Source organism: Morchella importuna (assembly GCF_003444635.1).
Source record: "Morchella importuna strain M04M26 chromosome Unknown Morimp01GS011, whole genome shotgun sequence".
NCBI classification, from domain to species: domain Eukaryota; kingdom Fungi; phylum Ascomycota; class Pezizomycetes; order Pezizales; family Morchellaceae; genus Morchella; species Morchella importuna.
In genome coordinates, this window is record NW_025763408.1 from 413,554 (window position 1) to 431,951 (window position 18,398).

The following is an 18,398-nucleotide window of genomic DNA, read 5'->3' on the forward strand; positions in this document are numbered from 1 at the left end:
TTGGGACAATCTTTCCATATATAATTTCCGCAGGTATCTATAGCTATAATATGGCAACATCGAACTACGCCGGCCGCGGACTTCTCTACCACGTTACGCGAAGCTCAGTACTACATACCCGCGGGGTTGTGGGTAAATAATACTCGTAAGTTCATGACGTTTCCAAACACGACTGCTATTGCATACCATACAAAAAAGCGCCAAACCCACCTTTTTGTATGCCATGCAATATTGGTCGTGTTCGGAAACGCTATGAAGCTACGAGTAGATAGCTAGTGCGATGTATTGGGTGTTCTGGGGTTGGATATGTACGTGGGCATATATATAGGGTGTCTCGTTTACTCGTCTATTCATAGCGTTTGTGAACACCACTGCTATTGCATGCCATACAAAAAGGTTGTCTTGGCTATTTTTTGTGTGTATGTAATGCCGGTTGTGTTCACAAACGCTGTGAAAAAACGAGTATTGGCCATATGTATGTGGTTCCTGGGAGGAAAAGAGCCAAGGCCGGGGGGTGGTTGTTGCGGATTGATCATTGGCAACCTGGGCTGATCATGATACAGCGAGAGGTAAAATTATTGTAGAAACAAGGGTCTAAAAACAGGGTTTCTGTGGCTGGGCAAGCCAATAGGACTTCTCCCATATTTCTACAATAATCTTACCGCAAGCTGTAGCAACAAGTTGGCGGCCCACACATGCATGATACATGCACATACTAGAACCTACGAACGCAGAGCTACTTAGCTACTCGGAGTAGGCAATAAGAACCTGAAAAAGCAAGCTGCAAGTAGGGGCTCAATTTAATGTAGTTTTTCACCAACCACGAATCAGAGGTCGTTACTACTAAAAGTCATTTTCAGGTTCTTCTTACCTGTCCCGAGTAGAGCCCGTATATAGGCCGGGTACAGGTTTCGGACCGTTGTTTCGACCAATCGGTACCCTTCCATCCTTCAAATTTCTAATCCATGTGCTTGAGTATATTGATTAGTTACATATGTACTCGGGTGTAGCAATAAGAACCAGAAATAACCTCATTGCATGCTCTAGTTCTAACCCTTGTACCCGGGTATGTAGCTGATATCGATTAACACATGCAGATATGCATGCGCATCTGCGTGCATATATGTATGTATCTATATTTCAACCTCCTACATACCAAAACCTAACCCCGAACCTTCTATTCCTTCCCTTTCGCTGGCCGTGGGTTCAGCCTGCTAGCTTTTAGGGGGCTATATCTAGATGTAATATACTTAAACGGGTAGTGACGGCGCCCAATTGCAATAGAGGATTCAAACGTTAGGCCATACCGCGTCCGTCCGGTCACGCATGTAATTCAGACTGATCGCCTGCCTAAAGATATCGGGAGCTGGGGATTATGTATAACTGCATGTACAAGGCTCTGGCATTTAGTGAGTGGACGGATCCCCACCTATCAACGCCCCATGTAGTTCGCTCACTTAATGCCAGAGCCTTGTATATAGCATGATAACCTGTGTCCTAGTATTGATGGGCACGAGATACGACGGGACAAGGCCTATCATTATCCACGTATCGTCTCGTCTTGCGATCTTTGAACTAGGCTGACATGATCTTGAATATCCCAAGGCAATGGAATGGAGTGGTCTCAAAACGCCCTTTAAATTGAGAATGTGATGTTCCTATAGGAAAAAGGCCCAGAAATCATGATCACAGCATAGAGAGGAAGATATTTATGCGGTAAAAAAGAAGTCAAAAAGCCTTGAGAGAACTCAATTGTCCCGTACCCATAAACTCGACCTGTCTCGATCCACCGCACATATGTACATGTATATAAGGAGATATCTCTTATATATTTGTTTGGTGTAGGTGCTGCCAACCCTGCATGTAATATAGATATAGGGCTGTGAAATCAAAGAATGATGCATTAATAATTAAAGAGATACCCTGAGCATTGGTTATAATCTTGGTAGAGTATTTTGTTAGACGAAGAAGTAACGCGGCCCAGTGGATATTGTATGTACCCTCAATCGCATCGAATATTTTCGGGATTGCACATATATAGTAGTGTCCTGTTTATCATCATCGTTGCCGTACCTTCAAAACGCATGCATGCAGCTGAGCAATCATTGGCTTAGGGAGGATCAGAGGATCAGAGGGTCGGATTTTTTTATCATTTTTATTTCCTATTTAATTCATTAATTCTCAGAGGGTCAGAGGGACATATTAATACGTGTGCACGTAACGTAACGTAGAAAGATATATTGCGAATAACCAATAACGATAAATCCAAAACGCATAATGCAAATTCCACCCAAGAAAAAAGGGACAAAAAAACAAATCTTACATCATGTAGAAGGCTCCGGACGAGATTACCCTAGGCCCTAGATTTACGATCGTGCAGGTGGTTCTTAGCTAGAGTGTGACTGAATCGGAAAAGATCGAACCTTGATGGTAATGTCCGGGTTGTATTTAGATTCTGCCGTCAAGGATGGCTCAACCTCAAATGCCTTGGTTATCCAATATTGATCGTACTCGACCAGCAGGTTGTCTATCTGCCCTTCGGACTCTGGTTGATATTTGAATAGGCGTGTTCGAAGATGTTCTGCTAAACCTTGTTGGTAGGCTCGTTTATTACAGTGATCCGCGGCGAAGAGACGTAGAGTAAACAGAAGTTCACCCTTTTCGATAGGGGCCATTAGGACTTCTATTTCCTCTTTCCAAACTGGTTTTAATTTTACGTGCTTGTCAGCTGACGGGCAGCGTTAATTACGGTCTTAGACCGGCTAACCAAACTTACAAGGACTTGGTATATTAAAAGAAAACAAAATAGCATAAATCTCCTGCCAAGTGGCGGCCGATTCTATCTTATCTGTCTTTCCTTGGACTACATCTTGCTCGTATGTATCAAGAGCCTCCCCCTTTTTGCAGTCATCGTATCTTAGATGGTTCGTAACTTGCTCATAGTTACCGGCCTTGAATATCTTGCAACGGCCGCACCGAAGGGGTTTAATGTGAATAACCAGAATATGCTTCCTTTCGTTTCAGGGTATGTAAGTAATGGGATCCAGCTAGTATAAAATAATACATGAAATGGTTAGGATATATTCAAGGGTACGTACTTGACTTGGCTAAGTGTTCGATCCCGAAATTGCGAGCATTGCGAATTGACGAGAGGATTATTTTTGTAATATGGACAGGCAAAGGGTTTTTCGGGTGTTTTTTTGCTGGGTGGCCTCGAAAGCTCAAGTTCATCTTGGGCGTCGTTTTCTGATCCGTCGAAATCCTCGGATGCGTGAAACGCCGGCCGCTTTCGTGGGTTATAACTATATCCACTAGAATCGTCGTCAGGTTCAACTTCCCACGGGTGATCCGGGATGAATGGTTCTATGTTTGAGTATATCGCATGGAGATCTTGCGTCGTGTGGTATTTGTCTTCGTATAGAAGATCAGGTAGTTCCGTGACAGTGGGCGGTGTGTCGAGGCCCAGAGGTGTGCTATCTGGGGTGTTTCGAGTCTGCTGTACCGATACATATCTGAACATCGTACAAGTAAAACTTTACACAGATAGGGAGTATTATGCCAAAATTGCTTAATTAAACGTGGGATAGGTGCTGACCGGTTTACTTGGAGCTCAGCCGGAAGAAATCTAATTTATAGAGAAAGACTCTCCTCTAGCTTAGCAAAAATCTAGAGCTAGTATAATGTATGCTGTTACACGAATATACATGTATTCAATAAGGCCCGACATAAGTTTGATTCTGAAATGAGGCTCTGGTTTAGGCCCAAGCCGAATTTGGAATCAGGCGTTAACGCTGACGCAGATTGTATTTTTTTTCGTGAGGATGATAGTCACGTGATCATTCTGACGTCCTGTCACGTGATAGATCAAGTATTTGCTCGCCCTACACGGTTTAGTCTGCGGCTATGCAAGACCTATGATCATATATAGTTGATGTTTATATCAAACACAGGACACCGGGCGCCCATATTAATTGCCAAACTGACGAGGGCCCGCTATAGACAAACTTCGCCTCCCCGGGCGCTCGTACGTACTTTATTAACGCACATTATACTACTAAGAATTCCGACCATTTAGTGAATGCATGAGTACATAGTATAAAGCACATAAATATACATAGGTGTGCACTAATCAATATGGACCTTGTGAAATCTTGAATTCAGTGTCTTCTGTTTTGTTCTCTGGCATGCGCATGCGTGTGTATGTGACTTGTAATATTATGTTAGAATTACATACATGTATGGCTCGAGAACTACATGTAGGTATGGCTCGAGAAGCTATGGAGGGTAGGTGTGTAAACTTCGGCGTTTGCAGCCAATCAATCTATAGAAATTGGGAGATCTACCCATAATGGTACTAGCGCCTAGCTATAGCCCAACGGTGGAATTTTCTCTAATTCCCATACAAAAAAAGTTCCTCTGAAGTTGACACACCCACCCCCTAAGCCTTCTCGCGCCATAGCTCCATGTATATATACTGTTACAGGAACTACGGAACACTGTTCTAGAGACTTAGGACAATGAGGAATACGAGTGACGGGTTGTGATGCGAGGACGGTCGGGTAACAAGGACAAGCATAGAAAAGTATCGGGTAGTGTGGGGGCACGCGGTGTTACCACACTAGTACTATACTATTATGACGGCACGCTTACTATTGGGTGTCTCACCCGGAATAGAATGGGGAGCAGGGCTTATGGTTGCAGGCTGTTCTACTTAGGGAAGTAGGTCTAGGATGATAGTATGGTACAGCCCGATGACTGGCAATTGCAAGGTTCATGGTTACGTGTCGGAATTAGAATGGAGGACGGAACTATGCGGGGGCGCTTTTCTATCTGGGTTATCTTCGGGAGCATTATCTTATTCTATTATCGTTGTGTCAGTTAGTATTAGAAAGCGGGCCTTGGCATAGGTTCCAACATGTATAAATAGGGCTTGATTCTGCGAAGACTTGAGGGTATCATCAACCATCAAGTCAAGGGAATCCGGTTTACAATATCATCAGTTTAAACGCTACAGAATTATCGCTTAGTACTAGCCATCTCCCTAAACACTATATTGTACCTTATCCCTAGCTTTTTATTCTTTACCTATCGCATACACTACCAAAGTCTCGATAAAACAACTACTCGCTTAAACCAATACTCTGAGTATTTTGCTTAGTGACGGATAGTCACCGTGCTCTCAGTAGAAGAATAAGCGCTTAGTCTATTAGAAAGACCAAGGTACTATATGCACCCCCGAGTGGCAACAGCAGCCATCAACAACTACCTTTGCGCTACATCCTTCATCGTAAGAAGAGGAAGCGCCGAACATCTATACTGCGGATACCTCCACTAAACAGGTTTCTTCGCAGAAGCAGGAACCACCGCCACCTTCGAGGAACACGATCCCGAAATTCTCAACTACCCAGAACTCTTCCCGATCAAGATCACCCTCTCCCAACAGTCTTTCGGACTTGCTCACCCAGCCCCCTGGTTCATCGCTCAACCCTGGTGCAGAAGGCATCCACAGCTCAAACCCGAGCAACTTAGCAATGTCAAGGGCTCATCAGCAACGGTCGGAGGAAGACTACAACATGGAGAGTTCAATCGCCTTGAGAGATCGAGGTATATTGGAAACCCAGGCGAAGAGGCGCCACAGGAAAGAGAGAGATGTGCCGATAGGCTCCCTCTTCACATCGACGAGGCAGGAAGAATCCTATGGGCAGGCGAGGAGGCGGCAGGTGGACCACCGGGAGTTCTCCCCATACGTCACCCCAATCAGAGAGAGATCCTCTACTCAGAGGCCCTCGGTGCCTCGGGTAATGGACGAAGACGAGGATACCAACATGGACGTAGAGGAACGGCGGGTGGAGAACCCTTTTGGCGACCTTATTGGGCAAGAAGTCCAGCGACAAGGGGCCCCCGTGGTACAACAGCTCAGCCGCGGGATCGAGGAACTCAGCATGCACGTGCGGGATATCCCCATACTCAGGGAACTCACCCGGCAGCAGCAGGAGTATACCAACAAGATCGTCGAGGACCTCCACGCCAAGTTCGCTGGGGACAGAGCCGAACGCGACAATCAGCTCAACCAGGTTATGGCTCAGCTACGAGCGGAATCCACCGCCGCTACCAGCAACCTCGGACAGGTCCTTGGGCAGATCGTGGAAGCTACTAGGGCGCATCAGGAAAGGCAGGAGCGACAGGATCAGCACATAAATGCGCTGACCAACTTCGTTCAGCAACTCCCGAAAGATGGCCCTGTGCAGATACCCGCGGAGGTTATGGCTGCCCTTGAAAAGATGGAACGGGACAGACAAGCTGCGATGGAAGACCAGTTCGCAGGTACAAAGAAGAACCTGGAGGAGATTATTGAGCAAATGCGGGTAGCAGCCAATAGAACGGCAGCAGCCCCCGAAGGCTCAGGAGGCGGAGGCGTAGTACCCCCCCAACCCCCACAGAACCCCCCTAGCAATTCCAGAGAGAGACCGGAAGGATCAGGAAGCCAACCCCCCGTACCCTCTCACTCCGAGGCAAGGAGTCAACACAGTGAGCAAGGAGGCAGGGGAGGAAATGGCAATAACGGCAATGGCGGAAACCGCGCGAGACCACGAGACCCATCCCCCTCCGACTCGTCCAGCTCCTCAGACTCAGAAGACGATCGTCGAGCACGCGAACAAAGGCAAAGGAGACGGGAGGAGCGAAGGCGCCGTAATAGGCAGCAAAAGGTAGATCTCATGCACCCCCCTCGCGCCACCTTGGGTGATACGCCAAAACAGGCAAAGATCCCCTTCTCCGGAAAAGCCGACGAAGATGTGCGGCACTGGATCGACCAAATGGAAGTCTTAATTGAACTTCAGAGGAAGGTTCGGTGGGACGACCAGACCAAAATCTTGTGGGCATCCCTGGAACTCACCGAAAGTGCGGCAAAATTCTGGCGAAACTTAGTGGAACGACTATCGGTGGATCCCAGCATTGGGACATGGGAAAATTTCAAAAATGAATTACGGATTCAATATGGCAATCGAACAAGTCAAGAACAAGCCAAGCAGAAGATGGATAAGCTCCGTCAAACTGGCATGATCGATGACTACATCAACGAGATGCAGAATCTAGAATGGGACGCGAAGGTCGGGCCCATCGTGATGAAATCCATGATCCTAACAGGAATAAACTCCTCGCTGGAACAACGCCTCTCGAACGCGATCGAGGAACCAGAAGATTTCGCGGAATGGCTAGCCTGGGTTAGGAAGGTCGGACGCAAGGACCACGAGGTGAAGGCCCGAAAAGAAATCTTACGCGGCAGGGATGTCGTGAAACCTCGCGAGGAAAAGTCGGAAAGGCGAAAATCGCGCAACCCCGCACCTCGGAAAACTTTCTCCGCACCAGCACAAAACTCCAAGGCCTCGGATGACTTAGGTGTCACCAAGGACGAGAAGGAGAAATGGCAAAAAGAAGGAAAGTGTTTCCGTTGTGGTAGAGATAACCACTTCGCGAAAAATTGCGTGGCGACGAGTAAAGTCAGGTTAACGGACCTGAAGAGGAAACGGTATCCTTCCGGGGGAAAGGACCACGGAAGGGAGGGTGAAAAGAAGCGGAAATTGGGCCCTCAGAATGAGGCTTTTAGGGCAAGGATTACAACTCTGGAGGATCAAAATTGATTGGGTATTTCTATTTTTCGGCATCTCATGTTGCGTTACGGTTTTCTTTTCTATTTTTGGGTTACGGAAACAAGGGTCTTATGTATTACGGATTTTCTATATTTGTTGTTACAGGCGCAGAAATTCAATTCTCTTTACACACACTATGAGGATGGGGTTACACCCTGAAACGCCCGGCGCGTAAAGTGTTGTACCATGATCTTCATCAAACAAACACTCGAACTCTCTAAAAAAAACCCCTCACCCCGCGCTCAATAAGAAAAAACCCATCGAACCAACCCACATCCAAAAAACCAATACAAAATCTTTTTATTAAACCAACACACAAACATGTCTTCCAACACACAAGAAACTCGCCTCGAGATCGAAATCCCTTGGGATCACCCCGCAACTAGTACCAAACATGTTGCTACAGTCAACGCACTCCTAGACAGTGGCACTGAAGATTGGATCATATCCTGGGACTGCATCCATCGTGCAAGAATACCCACTCAACCTCGACCAAAGCCTCTCATTATCAGACAGGCCGATGGTACCCCTATGCCCAACTCCGGCACCCACACCACTCAACCCCTTACCCTCCGCATCGGCAACCATCTAGACAGGGCTATTACCTGCGAGGTTGGCTCGTTTGCAGGAGAGGACCTCGTCATACCACATCGATGGCTCAAGAAGCATCAACCAACCATCCATTGGAGACGGAACAGTGTTAGCTTCCATAGTAACAACTGTATAGTCAATGGATGTTTCGTATCAGTCGAGGACATATACGATCAAGACCCAGAAGAGCTGGTCATCAGGCTGTTGAGGGCGTCACCCAAGAAGCAGACGACGATCGAGCAACACCCCTTTTGGGCAAGAGCATCGGTAAACGAGGCTCTCGTTAGTGCTATACCGGTGGAGTTTCGGGAATACGCCGACGTGTTCTCCAAGAAAGGAGCCGCTCGACTACCTGACCACTCTGAATGGGATCATACCATTCCTCTTATGGAAGGAAAGCAGCCGCCGTGGGGACCGATCTATTCGCTCTGCCCACCTGAAGATAAGGCACTCCGGGAGTACTTGGACGAAAATTTGCCCTCCGGCAAAGTAGTCCCCTCCACTAGCCCAGCAGCGGCACCCATCCTGTTCGTCCCGAAAGCTAATGGTAAGCTTCGGTTATGTGTCGACTTTCGCGGCTTGAATGGAATTACGATCAAGAACCGCTATCCACTGCCGCTTATGAATGAGCTGGCCGATGCAACGAAAGGAGCACTCTACTTCACGAAGATAGACCTGAAAAACGGCTATAATCTGATTAGGATTGCTAAGGGCGAAGAATGGAAAACAGCTTTCCGAACGAAATACGGCCTCTTCGAATATAGGGTAATGCCTTTCGGCTTGACCAATGCTCCTGCGTCGTTTCAGGTCATGGTCAATACCATATTCAAGGATCTTCTAGATCAAGGCGTAGTAGTCTACTTGGATGACATCTTAATGTATTCAAAGACTAGAGAAGAGCATACGACTCTTGTACGAGAAGTTTTGGAGCGACTGCGACGACACCATCTATACGGAAACCTCGAGAAAATGGAATGGTATCAACAGGAGGTAGAATTCCTGGGATTTATACTATCAGGAAAAGGGAACCAGGTATCACCGAAGAAAGTCCAGGCGATCGAGGGTTGGTTAGCCCCAACTAAGGTCGAGGAACTTCAGTGCTTCCTCGGGTTCGCCAACTTCCTACGACGGTTTATCCACCGATATTCTGAGGTTTGCAGACCCATGACCGATCTCCTGAAGAAAGGTTCCGTATGGAAATGGGGCAGGGAACAGCAGAACGCGTTCGACGAACTCAAGAGGAGATTCACGTCTGCTCCAATACTCCGACACTATGACGAACACCGCGAAGCAATCGTGGAAACTGATGCGAGTGACTGGGCCGAGGCCGCAGTACTTTCTCAGGTGTTCGAGGACGGTATTCTACATCCGGTAGCTTACCACTCTCGCAAGTTCAACGAGGCAGAGGTCAACTATGAGATCTATGACAAGGAGATGCTCGCAATAGTTTCTGCTCTCTTGACTTGGAGACATTGGCTGGAAGGAACGGACATCCCTATCCAGATACATTCGGATCACCAAAACCTGCAGTATTTCACAACGACCAAGAAGTTGTCGAGAAGACAAGCCAGATGGGCCGGAAAGATAGCACCTTTTCGCTTCAAGATCCATTACCGACCAGGCGAAAAGAACGGCAAGCCAGATGCACTCACAAGGCGTCCGGAGTTCGCGATGGAAGGGGGAGTAATGCGTGAGCAGCCAGTAAAACAGCTACTCAGTGCAGAACAATTTGTCAGGAAATCACGGACCAGCGTAGAAACTGGGTCTGAAGTGATTGGCAACCCCGAAGAGGAATGGAGTCAGTTGGATCAGTGGTACGACATACCAAGCGTAGAGCTGCCCCAGCCACTACAGGGTTGGTATGAACAGGAAAGACGATGGGTTCGGAGGATGGTTCCGGATGAACACCTCCCTGACTCAAACCTTGAGATCTTTGGACCACCGGAGGCTGCTATCGTAAAAGTAGAGCCTGCCGCTGAATGGAGTCCCGATTCGAATGACCCCACCCACGATGGTCGATGGGTAGTACCGGGCTACGCGGTTAAGCAGGTCATTGAGGAACATCATGACCGACCCGTAGCGGGGCATTTAGGAAGGGATAAAACCCTTGAGTTGATTGATAGGAACTACTGGTGGCCAGGAATGTCCACGGATGTAGCCAACTTTGTCAAGACTTGCGATGTATGCCAGAGAGCCAAGCAACGTCGGAGACACTTGTCACTCCCTCAACCCCTAGAGTTAGCCACCACACCTTGGACTGATATCTCGATGGATTTCATAGTAGAAATGCCTAAGGAGAAATCAGGATTCCGTAACGTATTGGTAGTCGTGGACCATTTTACGAAGATGGCTCATTTCATTCCAATGACGGGGATCAACGCGGAGCAGACCGCTAACGCATTTGTCAAAGACATCTGGCGTTTCCACGGACTTCCTAGGAGCATCGTCTCTGATAGAGGAACACAGTTCGTGTCAGCATTCTGGACGGCAATCACGGAAAGATTGGGGATTCGTAGGAGACTCTCTACTTCATTCCACCCGCAAACCGATGGCCAGACAGAACGAACCAACCAACACCTGGAAGGTTATATTCGGGTATATACGGCAGGAACAGGCAAGAAATGGAAGGACCTGTTATCTATCTGCGAATACGCCTACAACAACGCGAAGCATACGTCGACTGGACAATCACCGTTCTATTGCAACTATGGCTTCCACCCCCGAACGGACTGGCCTACGGATGCAGAGATCGAGCGATTAGATGCCAATGGAAACAACTACTTGGACGAGATCATCACGGCTCACGAGTTAGCGAGAGATACACTACAGAAGACTTTCGACAGGATGGCGTCAAAGCCAGGACCAGCAGCACAGCAGTTCAATATCGGTCAGAAAGTCTTGCTGGATACTCGGAACCTTGGAGGGTACTCCAAGTGGTCAGACAAGTTCACGGGACCATTCACAGTGTCGGCAGTGGTGGGCAATCGGGCTTACCGCCTTGAGCTTCCGGTAGAATGGAAGGTTCATGACGTCTTTCACGAGATGTTGCTGCGACCCTATCGTGAGGACCCGGATCCCACCAGAAAACAGAATACACGAAAGCGACTGGCAACACCCGAGCCACAGGAGGCATTGGCAGACGAGAATTTCCAGCCAACCTCGAACATACGACCCCATACGCGAAGTCAAGGCCCAGCGATCGATAATGACCGGGCTCATAAACGACAACGGAACAGGCGAGACTAAGCTCGATACCTTTCCCTACTCTATGACTTTTCCCACAGGGTTTTTATCATAGAAAGGGTTTTAACGGTCGAGGGCGACGTCTAGGAGGGGGGAGTAGTGTTACAGGAACTACGGAACACTGTTCTAGAGACTTAGGACAGGGAGGAATACGAGTGACAGGTTGTGATGCGAGGACGGTCGGGTAACAAGGACAAGCATAGAAAGATATCGGGTAGTGTGGGGGCACGCGGTGTTACCACACTAGTACTATACTATTATGACGGCACGCTTACTATTGGGTGTCTCACCCGGAATAGAATGGGGAGCAGGGCTTACGGTTGCAGGCTGTTCTACTTAGGGAAGTAGGTCTAGGATGATAGTATGGTACAGCCCGATGACTGGCAATTGCAAGGTTCATGGTTACGTGTCGGAATTAGAATGGAGGACGGAACTATGCGGGGGCGCTTTTCTATCTGGGTTATCTTCGGGAGCATTATCTTATTCTATTATCGTTGTGTCAGTTAGTATTAGAAAGCGGGCCTTGGCATAGGTTCCAACATGTATAAATAGGGCTTGATTCTGCGAAGACTTGAGGGTATCATCAACCATCAAGTCAAGGGAATCCGGTTTACAATATCATCAGTTTAAACGCTACAGAATTATCGCTTAGTACTAGCCATCTCCCTAAACATATACATTGTAATATGGCTTGTACACTATACGACTTTCCTTAATTAAAAGCTCCTAGATGTCGACATGTCATATAGCTGAACATATACACTCTACATTGTATACAGTTATCATACGGTCCAATAAAAGATCCTCCGCGGGCCCAAAACAACATAGAAAAATTTGCAAGGAAAGAGTGGGACCCAGCATGATTTATTTCATTTGCAGCCATTGTCCTAGCTGTACGAGCACCTAAGCCCACGCGTCAAATGAGACGACGAAAAGAAAAGAAAAAGAATCGTAGAAAAAGCTGCATACAAACACATCAACAAACCCCACACTATTCCTGGGATTTAAGTCTGCCATGAATTATAGTTAGAGGATGAGCCACATTGAGGGTTTGTGTAGGGATCGACGACATATTCCATGTTTAAGTCGAACACCTCAAGTTCATGAGAATACTCAACAGCACGATTTTGGTCTTGTATGTTTCCTGATCCTGCGCCAAGGTGACTCCATAGATCATCCGGAAGGGCTTCAGAATCATTCAGAGATAGTGACGCACTGGGTAATGTTGGTAGTGCTAGGTGATCTAGATCAGCAGGAGTTACATGTGACACCGGAGTCAACATTGAAACCCGTGAAGGTGGCGCTAGCATTATGGCTGTTGCTTGCGTTGTTGCTGATGCAGGTGCTGATGCTGGTGCTGGTGATGGTGCTGTTGTATAAGGTGCGGGTGCTGCTGGTGCTGTAACTGGTGTTGCTGCTGGAGTTGTTGCTGGAGTTGTTACTGCTGCTGACGTTAGGGGGGTTGGCGCTGATGTTGGTGATGCCGGAAGGGTTCGCATTATTGTAGAAATTATATTGCTTTCTCTCCAAACTATATCCTTAATATTAGGTAAAGAAATTCCATATAATTTTGCTGGTTAACAAATAAACTCACGTACATTGGTCGGGCACATCAATAGGAAACAACAACCTGTATATTTTATCCCAAGTTTGTGCTTTGGTTATAAGATCTGATATTCTCCCAGCCTCGATTCCTGATGGGTCCAGAGCGTCTACTAAATCGCAATCGTCTTTTTCTAAGTGTCTGTTTATCTCCCCTTCATGGCCCATTTGGAATGTCTTGCATCGGCCGCAACGGAATGGCTTCAGGTGGTGTTCCTTGCAGTGATCTCTAATCGAATTCATTCAATATTAGCAAACGACCTCGCTAATCAGAGTTTACGTTTTACCAGCGACAGGATGGTTATGGTATTGAGTATACGCTACCCATTATATTTGAATTGCTTAGCTAGCAGCCAAATATGACGCTGATGGCGGCCTCATATATACCAGAACCAAATTGTTGCTACCAAGTCGAACCCAGAGGAGATATAATGACGTTTGGTATAACATTAAAAAGTTCTAATATAAGGTGGAACACATACTTCACCTTAGGAAGACTGGTATTCTTCCATTGAGCGCATTCAGGGTATAGGTGTCTAACTGCCGTATTTTTGGAGTACGGACAAGCGAAGGGGAGGTCGAAATTGATACGACTTTTTTTGATGACCCGTTTGTGGGGCCCTGGGGCATTATCATCCTGATCGCGGTCTTCGTTAGGATCTAAGGGGCGTTTCAAACCAAGCCCCCCCCTTCCGGCTCCTCTACCTCTACCGTTTAGGTTTCCATTTTGAAAGCCGGTACCCCGAGTAGCTCCCCCGCTTTGAGATCTTGTGGTATGCCCTCCACCACTAGTGCACTGGTAGAAATATATGTATAGCTGTCCAAATAGAGAAAAATGGCAGAGAGGTGGTCGTGGTTTATCTGCCATCAAAACTTCCAATCTTAGGTCGAGCTCCCTTGATTTTGGCCAACTTAATGGGATGTTATCCAACATATTTCTAGTTCTGTTGAGATTATCGAACGACTCATGATGTGAATATTGATACATATTTCGATTTAGGATGGGCTTCTGGACGCTGCCGAGGGCAGGCGCTTGATCGCTTCTTTGCTTGCGTTCGAATTCCCGGATGTAATCTGTAACAACAGTACTAGACATGATCGATATATTCTTACGAGCGTTATAAGAGGCTGCCAAATGTTAAAGAATACACAGCTGTACAGAATCTCATATATATGCGGCGAGTTCGTACGTACGTACAGTATTCAACGTTCTAGGTGTGGTAAAGGTGGGGTACGTATACTAGTACTGCGTACCGTATACCGATGCGCATAGAACAAGTTTTTGAGCTGAGCTTCGTCGATAGAGGGTGCGACCCATATATGTAATAGAGCGGCTTAATTCTAAGACATCAAGCATACTTAAAAGAAACTACAAGAGTCTGTATCCATTTGCTTATACGCATAGTACAGGGATCGGAGCGTGACTCTACCAATGTGGAGTTTACGTTCTGCACAGAATGAGATGCGGTGCCTAACACTTTTGTACCCAAAATATTCACACAATGATACATTAGAGTGTGTATAGGATCCACCGAAGTATTTTGTACTTTTGTATTTCCTAAGTTTTAGAGGTGCTATGTGGTACATGTACCATATGTGCATATTGGTTATTGTGAACATTCGAAAGAACTCAAACAATAACCAATCATCACGTGATCATCATATCGAGAACATGCTAGATTGGACAACAAAATTTGAAACTGAAACGTCTCCACAAGAAACACAAATAATATATATCCCACACATTCGGTGGATCTCAATGTTCCTCCGCTCAGTCTTATCTGGTGAGGTACTTTCCGGTGCGCACATACGTGCAGTGCACGTGCTGTGCGAATTAAGGGCTTCATCGCGAAGTCCAAAATCCGGATTTCAGACGTTATATAATTAGTACAGCATATCACAAGTATAGTGGCTAGTACCGTAACTATGTATAAAATTAGATGAATAGGCGTATGATAGAAAGAATTACGTTTATCAAGGACCTACCTGACCCCCAGGCCCCCTCCAGCGTTAACATCCCAAGAAGGACTAAGCTCGCCCCCAACCCATCTACTTTCATTCTTCCAGCAGACGTGCTGGTGCTATATCTCCCCGACTTGGGTGAGATCTTTTTGTATGGGGTGTCGGGCTGTCGGGCTCAATTTAGATACAAAAGGTTTATTCTGACCCCGATATCACATTTCGGGCTTTTATATAATTATATCACAAGTCGGGCTCCTACATCACAATTCAGAGCCCGATATCAGATTTCAGAGGCCGACGAGAGTGTCGGCCGACATTTGGCGGGGATATAATGTTCCAGAACCTACTGCAGCTGGCGAGCAGCTTGCTGCTAAGTAGGGGAGGGGTACGAGACTAAGGCCGAGGTATGTACAGCTTGCGGTAAGATTATTGTAGAAATATGGGAGGAGTCCTATTGGCTTGCCCAGCCATAGAAACCCTGTTTTTAGACCCCTCTTTCTACAATAATTTTACCTCTCGCTATACCCGGGGTGCCGGAAAGTGATGCAATGATCAAATAATCCATATTCCTCAACCAAACTAGCTAATAGAATCTGGAGCGAATCTATGGTAATTTAGAAGCTGGAGATCCTAGCTATGGTAAGAGTTATTATGAATAGCCATTAGAGCGTATTTACTAAGTGTCGTTTCTGACAATTGACACTTCGGAATTGACGGTTGCAAGAGGAAAAATTGACACTTCCGCTCCATAGAGACATGAAATGCACAAGCTGCAAGAGCAGGATGATAATTACTACGGCATCTCCTAAGTGTATTTGGTATACTTTTAACGTATTTCACAGCATAGCAAGTGGCTCCACCCAAAAATGACACTTGTGGATGCCGCTTTCATAAAGAGTGCATGCATATGGCGAAGTGTCAATTGTCAGAATTGACGGTTAGTAAATACGCTCTATCCTGAGCGCCTTTCCGTGTTGCTAGGTCAAACGTTGCATCACTTTCCGGCACCTCCAGGCATATGAGGACTCGGACTTTTGTTTAGACCAATCGGCACCCTCCCATTCTTCAACTGCTAATTCATGTACTCGCGACTAGCAAGAAGAACCCGAAAATGCACGTCCTAATCTGCAATTTCCATTGGAGTAGAAGTCAAAAATACACCAAAGACTTGCAGCTGCATATTCGGGTTCTTGTTGCTGGTCGCGAGTACCTACTTCTATATATATATATTGATGGTAGCTGACCATGCAGATATGGTGCGAACACTCTTAAAAGTGACACAGCGGTATTTGGAAGTGGAACAATCGTGGCTGCAAGATGACTCCCAGGCCAATGAGAGGGCCTGCTGTTTCTTTTTTTTTTTTTTTTGTTTAATTCATTAATTGCATGCAACTTTACAGTTATGGCAATGCCCCTGAACTATCCCTTCTCCTCCGCCCCCTCTCACATATTTCTAACATAGGAAAAACGCCCCGAACTCTTTTTCTCATTCTATTCCTCGTTTCTGGGCCTGCTGTTTCTGGCCACTTTGCTGCGTTGCTGCCGCAATTCGCTTTTGAGGAGGTATAAATGGGTATAATAGAGCGTATTTGCCAACCGTCAATTTCAAGAATTTACAAATTATGGGGCTCCAAAATGGCAGCCGGGGCTGTTAATTTTCAATTTCGGCAGGGCGGCGCGCTGTGGGGTATACCAGGAGGATCACAAGTACCCAGTTGTGTTACTACCGAAGCTAGCATCATGGATACGAATTTTTAGTTCTAATAGCGTATTTTACAGGTAGCGTGATGAATCGTCTGATTTTCGGGGTTATTTTGTCATACCATTGTCCAGATCGATTTTGGTCACTGAGGGGAACTGTCAATTTTGCCTCCCGGAACTGTCAAGTTTGAAGTGTCAATAGTTGAAATTGACGATTGGCAAATTATATACGCTCTAATCTCTGAAGTTGGGAGGTTTTGTTAGTAGAATTCATTAATTTTGATACTCGCTCAGCGTTTTTCTTTTCTTTTTCCTTTTAGCACGCCCGGAACCCCTGTTTTCGCAATAATTCCACCGGGATTTGTATATCTTGTCCGCATCACAATCGATCATTCGGACTCCGAACGAGCTGTCCAGCTCATCACTTTCCCTAAAAGGGGTCACAAACAAAACCTCAAATATAGTGTGGTTAAATGATCGCCATATAATTATTAATACGTGCTTATACACAGGCTAATACAGGAAAACTAAAAAGCAGACACCTAGAAGTTAGATTTCGTAAACATACGAAATCCAACCCTAGATCGATCGAAAGGGCCACTATTACTATGGATCTCCGGCCAGTACAGTTCAACCGTGCGAAATAACAAATCCAAGAGAAAGAAATATGGGCAGCAGGAAAATCCTAGTTCTAGTGTTCCAGCTGAGAGTTCCGGTAGTCGAATGCAAGTTCTAGTGTTCGAGCTGAGAGTTCCAATAGTCGATGCAAGTTCTAGTGTACGTGTTCCAGCCGAGAGCCCCGGACGCGATGTACAGAACAAGGGCTCAAGGCTACGTATTTGCGATGTTTCGAGTCGGAGATCGAGAGGCACGCCACCAATCCACATCATCTTAGACTTCCCAGACTGGCACTAAATGTTAGTATATTACAGTTTCATACCTTATATCAGGGACAAGTCCCCTTGTCTTACATTTATTAGGAATGCGTTGTGGGAACAGAAACATATAAATTTCCTGCCAAGTTTTCGCCGATTCCAAGTCCAGATTAAAAGCCCGTTCTTCGCCCGAATTCATATCCTGTGAATTAGAACCGTTTTGATTTGGGGTGCCGGCCTCAGATATGTTACCGGAACGATCGCATAGATGGGGCCTGAGATGTACCCTCTTGATATGATCCCTTTTATTTATGAAAATCAGCAACTCATATCACACAGGGTATAATGACGAAAACTAGTACTTCACGTGACTGATATCATAATTATGCCACTTCTGGCAACCTGTATAAGATTGCGGACTATTCTTGTAATAGGGACAAGCGAATGCTCTTTTCAATCTCTTAGTCGAATGGCTGCTGTCTCCCGATTCATCTTCAAGCACCTCCGAAGCGGAACGCTTCCTGGACGTCTCACCCGCCCGTTCCTCTCTCATATGGATCTGGCCACTGGGTCAATACACTTTATGCTAACGCTACGGATTCGCACCATGTGTCTTCTTAGGCTTATACTAAGACCGCCACTTGTATAGTTTACATTGGGTTTACGAGTGTAGTTTCGGCAGGTGTATCGGGACGTGGGCCAAATGGTTAAGCAGTTCCGTCTTGTCGTATATATATATTCCACCCGGCGACCATGGGTCGTCGTGATAACACCT

The 18,398-nt window shown here is 46.4% G+C and overlaps 2 protein-coding genes across 2 annotated transcripts; both read right to left on the minus strand.

Moving 5' to 3' along the window:
- Positions 1 to 2,387: 2,387 nt before the first annotated feature.
- Positions 2,388 to 3,520, minus strand: LAJ45_04543 (uncharacterized protein; the record flags this gene model as incomplete). Its single annotated transcript, XM_046114123.1, has 3 exons — positions 2,388 to 2,701; positions 2,777 to 3,012; positions 3,099 to 3,520. The coding sequence occupies 3 exons, from the start codon at positions 3,518 to 3,520 to the stop codon at positions 2,388 to 2,390; spliced, it is 972 nt and encodes a 323-aa protein (XP_045972645.1).
- Positions 3,521 to 12,487: 8,967 nt separating this feature from the next.
- Positions 12,488 to 13,253, minus strand: LAJ45_04544 (uncharacterized protein; the record flags this gene model as incomplete). Its single annotated transcript, XM_046114124.1, has 2 exons — positions 12,488 to 13,014; positions 13,082 to 13,253. 2 exons carry the CDS (start codon positions 13,251 to 13,253, stop codon positions 12,488 to 12,490), a joined length of 699 nt encoding a protein of 232 aa, XP_045972646.1.
- Positions 13,254 to 18,398: the final 5,145 nt, after the last annotated feature.